The following is a 9,416-nucleotide window of genomic DNA, read 5'->3' on the forward strand; positions in this document are numbered from 1 at the left end:
GGCAATCTCATCTAATCCTCTCCTAGAGGACCAATGAAGACCTCCGATTCTCACATTTAGTTGCAGTGTGTGTGTGTGTGTGTGTGTGTGTGTGTGTGTGTGTGTGGAACAATGTCTCTGGAAAACTTCCACATTATTTCCAGGATTATCCGCTTCGATAACCGAGACACCAGACCAGCTTGTTGGCAGAGAGACACGTTAGCTGTAATCAGGTCAGTGTGGGACAAGTGAGTGGACCGCCTTCCCCTGTTTTACAACCCTGGGCCCAACGTTACTGTTGATGAGCAGCTTATGCCATTTAGGGGCCGCTGCCCCTTCAGGCAGTACCTACTGTTTAAACCTGCAAAATATGGAATCAAGATCTGGGCTGCCTGTGATGCTGCTTCATCATATGCGTGGAATATGCAAGTGCATACAGGGAAGCCAGATGGAGAAGCCCCTGAGAAGAACCAAGGGGTGTGGGTTGTCCTGGACGTGACACAGGGACTCCGTGGCCACAACGTCACTTATTTTTTACTTCGCTCAAGCTGGGACAGGAGCTCCTCAAGAGGAAGCTGACGATGGTTGGAACAGTACGAAAAAACAAGCCAGAGCTCCCACCTCAGCTGTTGAATACACGGAACAGGCATATCCATTCCTCGAGGTTCGTGTTCACAGCCGACATGTCCCTAGTGTCTTACGTGCCAAAGAAAGGCAAAAATGTGGTACTCATGAGTACGCTGCATAGGAATGGAAGAATCTGTGGCCAGGAACATCAAAAACAAGAAATCGTAATGGATGACAATGCCACAAAAGGAAGGGTGGACAATTTAGACAAGCTGGTGACTGGCTACAGCTGCAAAAGAAGAACCCTACGCTGGCCACTTGTGATATTCTTCAACAACTTGGACATCTCGGCATATAGCGCATTTGTCAACTGGATGGTGTTGAACCCAGATTGGAACAGAGGGAAGCTCCAGAGGAGACGGTTCTTTCTCGAGGAGCTGTGCAAGGCATTGGTAAGACCTCAAATCCAGAGGAGGCAACATATCCCAAGAACCCCAGCTTCTGCAGCCATCGTGAGGAGGATTCAGGAGGAAGATGCTGGTGCCCCATCCGCCCGACCCAAAAAACGAACAACTCCAATACCGGAAGTAAGTGTGAGTGATGATGTTGTGTGTGTGTGTGTCTGACTCTCCTACCTTGGCCTGCTGTAACTACACTACCGTTCAAAGGTTTGGGGTCACGTAGAAATGTCCTTGTTTTTGGAAGAAAAGCACAAAGTCACACCAAATTGATCACAACTACAGTGTAGACATTGTTAATGTTGTAAATGACTATTGTAGCTGGAAACAGCAGATGTTTTTATGGAATATCTACAGAGGCCCATTATCAACAACCATCACTCCTGTGTTCCAATGGCACATTGTGTTAGCTAATCCTTTTGCAATTATGTTAGCAAAGCTGAAAACTGTTGTGCTGATTAAAGCAGCAATAAAACTGGTCTTCTTTAGACTAGTTGAGTATCTGGAGCATCAGCATTTGTGGGTTTGATTACAGGCTCAAAATGGCCAGAAACATAGAACTTTCTTCTGAAACTAGTCAGTCTATTCTTGTTCTGAGAAGTGAAGGCTATTCCATGCGAGAAATTGCCAAGAAACTGAAGATCTCGTATAACACTGTGTACTACTCCCTTCACAGAACAGCGCAAACTGGCTGCAACCAGAATAGCCAGAGTCCACCAGACCCGCGAACATTGGGTGAATAACAAAAACATGAACACCACACAAGGGTTAAAGCGCAACGGAAATTGAGCGCTCCAGCACGGCTAATCACATAACTGCAAAACAGAGATGCAGGGCTGTAAACCCATTAAACTAGGATCTAGAACTATTCAATGGCATCAAAGACCAGAATGAAGGAGGAAGGAATGTGTCAAGCAATAGTCTGAGGGGGAGGATGTGTTCAAGTTATGACCTTATTGAAGCATCACACCGTTCAACATGAGATCTATTATTTAAAACACCCTGATCAACCATTGGAGGTTAACCAAGCGTGTAAACTTGTCAGCGATACTGCCCTTCAACTGGAAGGTAGAAGAAGAGGAAGAGTGACACTTTGGCTTCCTTGAGCTATCTAGGACAGGCAAGCCATTGGTTTATTGTGCTAAAATAGGACTAGGAGAAATGTATCTTTGCTTATAACCCTGTCATGGCTGAGAATGATGAGCACTTTGGCTACGTTCAGCGGCGTCCCCAGTTCTCTTGATAAGAGGACTGGCATGTGGCATCAAAACATTCAAGGTCACTATCCGACTTGTGCCACTGTGCTGTATATATTACTGTGTAATCTATTCTGAATGGGCAAGACAGTAGCAGTCGGGATAAACTGTCTACCCTGCCAATCTGCATGGGGAATCTCCATATCATGTCATATCAGACCTGACACGCACCGTCTCTCTGGCATACCAAAGCTCTTTGGACTGGAAAGATCTAAATGGAACAGATCTGAGCCATCTGAATCATCTTCACTGAAAGATACCAAGAGCTTCTAAATGGAACAGATCTGAGCCATCTGAATCATCTTCACTGAAAGATACAAAGAGCTTCTAAATGGAACAGATCTGAGCCATCTGAATCATCTTCACTGAAAGATACAAAGAGCTTCTAAATGGAACAGATCTGAGCCATCTGAATCATCTTCACTGAAAGATACAAAGAGCTTCTAAATGGAACAGATCTGAGCCATCTGAATCATCTTCACTGAAAAATACAAAGAGCTTCTAAATGGAACAGATCTGAGCCATCAATCATCTTCACTGAAAGATACAAAGAGCTTCTAAATGGAACAGATCTGAGCCATCTGAATCACCTTCACTGAAAGATACAAAGAGCTTCTAAATGGAACAGATCTGAGCCATCTGAATCATCTTCACTGAAAGATACAAAGAGCTTCTAAATGGAACAGATCTGAGCCATCTGAATAATCTTCACTGAAAGATACAAAGAGCTTCTAAATGGAACAGATCTGAGCCATCTGAATCATCTTCACTGAAAGATACAAAAGCAATTGAATTAAACTCATTAGTATGGGATAATTTAAAAAGGAGCATATTACTGTCCAATCAAAGTATGTCCACATCTGTAATTAAAATATAAAAACTTTGGCACAAGCAAGACCTGCTTGATAAACAACTATATCAAGAGAGAGTAATTAAAGTGATCCAAACAAAGCCATGACAAAACTTCCACAGCTTGAGCAATCCGATGGGGACGTGTCTAACAGAGGAAGTGTGAAAATTAGGTTCATATATCTTTCATTTGAGATAATCCCCTGGGTATGACGTGGAACGGCCTCCCAATCACACAAAGCACACAGCCAAAGACATTGATCCAAAGCTCCTTACAGGGTTTTGCTTATTTTTTTACCCCAAAGAGGATAGACGACAGATCTCTCACCCAGCCTGAAATGCAAAACATCCCATGTTATTATCTCAGAGGAGATGAAAAAAATCTGTAGGGAAGGGCATAGGATAGTCACTATGTACAATGGAAATATAGGTTTTCCTGCAAGTGTTATATCTCTATAGGCTCTCTATCATAACTACTGTGTGTGTTTAAAGCTGCCCACAATCAGAAAGTAGGCCTATATTCAGTAAAACCCCATAGCCTATGCAATTGAAAGGTTCATAGCAGCATGTTATTTATATGGAGCTGTCTACTGCTCACATTCATGGAGCTAAAGAAGACACTTTGAACCAACGGCGTCTTGCAGCTGAAACACTTTGTGTTGCTTTGAGCTTCTTTTGTTTCTTTTTTGATCCATGTACTGTATGTTCATTTCATTTGATCCCTTAGGTTCTCGGGTGAGGTGGGATTGGGATGGGGTGGGAGGTGAAACTTCATTTTGTATGCATGTCTTCATGTTTGTTGAAAATGATTATTAAATAAAAAAACATTTGATCACAAACAACGGTTCATAGCTGTCACCTTCACTACAACCATAATGAGTCCAGTTTCCCCCACAAAGGAACTCCCATAGGCTATATTCTCCATGCATACTGAGCATGTATGTTTTCTATAAGAGTCCCTTCCAGAAGACTGTTGACCTTAAGGTGCCCAAAACAATACAAGGCTAATCAATGAATGTTATTGTTCAATAGCCTTGTCTCCTGATATGGTTTACAAATAATACATGGACGAGTAGTCTACACATTGTAACTCCAAACAAACCATCTAGAGTTGAAGAATCTCACAACAATAAGGGATACATATTTCATGTCACTATGTTTCCAAACCTTGAAGCCTTCTTCTGACTTCAGGCGCGAGCCTGCATGGGCACATGGGCATCTAATGTAACCCAATCAGCACGTGAAGCAATTACTCGCGGAATGCATAACTGAATACTGTATCCATAAAAATTACAAAAATTCGCCCATGGCATGGGTGACTTATTTCTCAAACTTCAGTACCTTTTCCCGCTAAATTAATTAAAGAAATGTGATACTTATGTAGTAGAATATATGTCCCTGAAAATAAATTATAACATTTAAATGTGCCAACATCAGAACTCACATTACTAAATCATTATGCAAAATGCCACACCCACACGCCTGACAATAACATTCCAGAGTAACATTCCACCCTGTCTGACAGCCGGGCCAACGACATAAATCCCAAAACATGACTCAATGCAGAAAATGTACAAACCATTAAAAATGTACAGCATATTTTACAAGATCATCGATAGCTGCCGACGGCCTCCGGGATATGCAAACTGAATCCGATTACACCTCCTCAAACATAACACACCCCCATTCCAGTCATGACACCAATTCTGCTACTTAGCAACATGAACTGTATAATAGAGAAATTCAAGGAGCTGTGCTACAAAATAACCATAATTTGAATGTAACTTTGTTGCACGTCCGCCCTTTGAACACAATAGATCAGGAAGCAAAAAGAAAAGTTTGCGCTCCCTAGCCGCGTCTTCTTTCAACTTAAAAGATTCATTATTTCAATATTTTTTGGGGAACAATAGAAATACGTGTCAAAGCATTTTTTGTATCAACAGCTGACAAAAGAGTGCATAACAGAGTCGCGCAAACAGTTCACTCACCTTGTTTGACACACTTAAGGCGGACAGGGTCTTTGCTGTGTCTGACCACTGCATGTACGTCCCTGATGGTTAGTCCGGCCACTGGCGTTTCATTGACCTCAAGGAGTAGTTCATCTTGGGACAGTCTGCCGCTCTGGCAGGCCACCTTGCCTTGCCTAACCTCCCCAAGATAAGGGAACTGTCCATTCTCCGCGCCTCCCTTCAACTCGAACCCAAGCTCCCCTTCCTTATTCCTGCAAAGGACACTCTCATAGACTTTGTTGGTCCAGTGGTTTTTCTTCTTCAGGCTTTTGGACATGGCTGAATAGTGGCTATCCCTTGAGGGCACCCATGCAATAAATGATCGGTCCTGTCCGCGGGCGTCCCTGGTTTTAGCTTCCCAGATTGATGTTATGGTGAACAGTTTCAACAAACGCCAGTGGTAGTATCCATGTCAGCACAGGATACACAGCAGCTGTCTCAGCCTGCGTTGCTGTACTGAGCTCGCTATACACACAGTTGCAGCCAACTGACCCGGATGTGATGTCTGTAGGAGGAGAGAAGGCAAGGCTCCCGAATCCGAAGCATCCCGCAGAAAGGAAAAAATTAAGGAGAGAAATTAACGGTATTTTCCACTGGCATAGCCACACGCATCAGATCAGACTGAACTGGGAAGAAGCAGAAAGCAGCTGCCTCGCCTCCATCTTTCACAGACACATTTTCCGAGTTCTTATAGACATGGATACTTTGTTGCCGAAATTCCACAGTTGTAGGATGCAGAGTTGCCTATAGTGAAGGTGGCATTTAAAAAATAAAAACGGATATTTTCTGTATGTCCATTGTTCTCGTGTTCGATTTTGAAACCTATTTTATGCTGCTACACTTACATATAGCCTACTTGTGTATTCACGATCATATCTACAACCAAAAATCACTGTAGGCTATTCAGTTCCACAATATGTATGTATTTCATGGTAATTACATTGGTATACGTTTAACAAGTTGAACAGTTGAAATTGTATGCTGTAACAACATTGACCTGCACTGCAATGACACTAACGTAGTTGTTATGTAAATACCTATTTATTTGCGCTTGAATAAAACAAAATGTAATTGCAAACACTTATTGTGGCACAATGGTCCTCCTGCCAGACACTCCTACTGTATGTCAACTAATCACATGGGACTAGTCCTCTAGTATGGCCATAAATGTTTGAATGAGTGGAGGCCTTTTAGTTGATATTACAATTTAAAGGGTAGGCTACACAGCTACCGTACAGTACAAAGTTTGTTTTATACAATATTCAATACTGTTGTGACAGATTTTTCCCTAGGCTCCACTCTGTTTATTTAGGTTTTTGGCTTGTAAAAGTTTTATTCACTTGTTTACTTTGATTTGTTTCCCCTAGTTCAACATGCATTATGGTCAGGTGACTCTTATTGTCACGACTTCGACCGAGGCAGGCTCTCCTTCCCGTTCGGGTGGCGTTCGGCGGTCGTTGTCACCGGCCTATTAGCTGCCACTGATCCTTTTCTCCCCCTCCCTATGTGTTTATTGGGTTCACCTGTTTTGTATTAGGGTTAATTAGTTGGGCTTATTAGTCAGCCGGCCCGCACGTTTCTTTGTGCGGGATTGTTTGTTTGTAAGTAGTGGTGTTGGTTTTGTGCTACGTATTTACTGGACTGTGTTCGTTTCCCCCCGTGTCTGGGGTTGGTTAAGAAGTACACCCAGTGTGTTAGTAGGGTGGCCTAGTTTGTCCGTGTTCATTAAAGAACATTTGTATTTGCACCTGCTGTTTCCTGCGCTTTGACTTCACACTCCGACACCCAGGCCTTACACTTATGCAAACAGTCTCTGATTGCAGTCCAGGATGCTAGCCTACAAGTCCCTGCCACATATCCACACACAACCCTCACTTCACAGCACACCTTGGCCTGAATGTTACTGTATATGCTAGGGTTGATATCTGGCAAGACAGAACACATTTATATACATTTACATACTGGATTCAGATATCAAAATCTGAATCCATGCACTGGAATCTGATGCACCGGCACTGGAAGTGTATCATCATCATTTAGGGTCTCTGTGATACTCTTTTTCTTGAATACATGAATTCCTTTGTTTACCCTGAGCATTGATGCAGGGAAAAGACAAATGAAAGACAATCTGAAGCCTTTAAGTGAGACTGCTGCCACCCTCGGTTTCTATTTCTCTCCAAATGAGAACAGATTAACTGTAATTAAATAATGCAGATTATACAGGACTATCCCACGGCCATTGTAGATTAGAGTGAATATGACAGGAAAGTGGATCGAAGTGTAATCTGTGTACATCTGGATGAATTAGGAGATAATCCGATGATGGTGTACATGGCCTGTAGTGGCCACAGAGCCTCATGTCCCTGCTCAGTAAGACAACATGCTCTTCAATAGACACAGAGAGAAGAGCACAATTAAAATGCTGTGGTCTAGTATACTTAAATAGATTTGCCCAAAAGTGCAGTCATATCTTCCTGTCTCTCCACATCCTGACAATCACAAGACAATTAAATATTTATTGCTCTTTTTTGCCCAGATTTCCAATGAGATTTCCTTCAAATGAAGCAATATTCCCATTCCTCTAAAATTAATCTAAAAGGGAGCCAAATTAGTTTAAAAGTTATTATTTCTCCCAGTATAATCCATCTTCAAACAGGAACGTAAGTATTTCATTTAGGAACCACCTTCTCCCAGGAGACATACAGTTTTTAGTTCTATAAGCAGTGTAGTATCTTCAACTCTGTGGGCAATCCTCTTTCAACTTTCTCCCTCAAAGCGGCTCAATCTCTCTGATGATAAGTAGGCCAACGCAGTATGCCACTCCGTCTTCATTCAGAATATCCCAATTATTATGTCATAATTATCAAGTCCTTCCTATGGAGGGTCTTTTAGTTCTTTTTACTCAGTAGTTGAATATGCCTTGTAGCACAGAAAAATTCATTTAGATAGAGATTTGATTTCTACAGCTTTCTCTAACTCCATTATAATTATGTTTTCTAAGAGTCACTTTTGGTATCCTTGATAAGTGATGGAAACAATGGCCAGTGGATATAGACTCCTCCCAAGCAACCAGAGAAGCGGCCCTCTGCATTCCAGAGGTGGGAGTACCACTGACTCCGGTCAAACTGAAAAAGAGGAGTATTTTGAAGGCTGGAATTCCGTGGAAGAAGTGTTTGACCAAGGAGAGGAATTCTCAGAGAGTGGCAGAATACTGATGCTGGGGAGGAGTTCAGGCCATCGTCTACACAAGGGGTTAGATGAATGGGACTAGAATAACAGACTGTGATTAAACTGAGTCAGGGTGACATGTAGGGTGTGCTCTGGTATGGCACATCCAGGACTGGTGGATTTATTTTGTATTTTTTTATTTCACCTTTATTTAACCAGGTAGGCTAGTTGAGAACAAGTTCTCATTTGCAACTGCGACCTGGCCAAGATTGTCACGCCCTGACCTTAGAGAGCTTTTTATGTCTCTATTTTGGGTTTGGTCAGGGTGTGATTTGGGTGGGCATTCTATGTTCTATTTTCTATGTTTTTGTATTTCTTAGTTTTGGCCGGGTATGGTTCTCAATCAGGGACAGCTGTCTATCGTTGTCTCTGATTGGGAACCATACTTAGGTAGCCCTTTTCCCTCCTTTCTGTGTGGGAAGTTGTCTTTGCTTGTGGCACTATTGCCCTTAAGCTTCACGGTCGTTTTTGTATTGTTTATGTCGGCGTCATCTTAATAAAAGGAATATATACGCTCACCACGCTGCGCTTTGGTCCAGTTCTTTCGGCGGCCGTGACAAAGATAAAGCAAAGCAGTTCGACACATACAACAACACAGCGTTACACATAGAATTAACAAACATACAATCAATAATACAGTAGAAAAAGTCTATATACAGTATGTGCAAATGAGGTAGGATAAGGGAGGTAAGGCAATAAATAAGCTATGGTGGTGAAGTAATTAAAATATAGCAATTATACACTGGAATGATAGATGTGCAGGAAAAATATATATATATATATGAATGTGCAAGTAGAGATATTGGGGTGCAAAGGAGCAAGATAAATAAATAAATACAGTATGGGGATGAGGTAGTTGGATGGGCTATTTACAGATGGGCTACGTACAGGTGCAGTGATCTGTGAGCTGCTCTGACAGCTGGGGCTTAAAGCTAGTGAGGGAGATATGAGTCTCCAGCTTCAGTGATTTTTGCAGTTCGTTCCAGTCATTGGCAGCAGAGAACTGGAAGGAAAGGCGGCCAAAGGAAGAATTGGCTTTGGGGGTGACCAGTGAGATATACCTGCTGGAG

General features: G+C 42.3%; 1 protein-coding gene across 1 annotated transcript in view; it reads right to left on the reverse strand.

Annotated features, from left to right (window-relative positions):
• Nucleotides 1–5,449, reverse strand: part of LOC120049382 (membrane-associated guanylate kinase, WW and PDZ domain-containing protein 2-like) — a 75,319-nt gene extending 69,870 nt beyond the window's left edge. The window contains exon 1 of the mRNA XM_038995652.1: nt 5,098–5,449. Within this exon, the coding sequence (XP_038851580.1) occupies nt 5,098–5,395 (298 nt within the window). The 5' untranslated portion in view covers nt 5,396–5,449. The remainder of the gene's footprint in view (nt 1–5,097) is intronic.
• Nucleotides 5,450–9,416: the final 3,967 nt, after the last annotated feature.

This window comes from Salvelinus namaycush, chromosome 6, assembly GCF_016432855.1.
Source record: "Salvelinus namaycush isolate Seneca chromosome 6, SaNama_1.0, whole genome shotgun sequence".
In the NCBI taxonomy this organism is placed as follows: domain Eukaryota; kingdom Metazoa; phylum Chordata; class Actinopteri; order Salmoniformes; family Salmonidae; genus Salvelinus; species Salvelinus namaycush.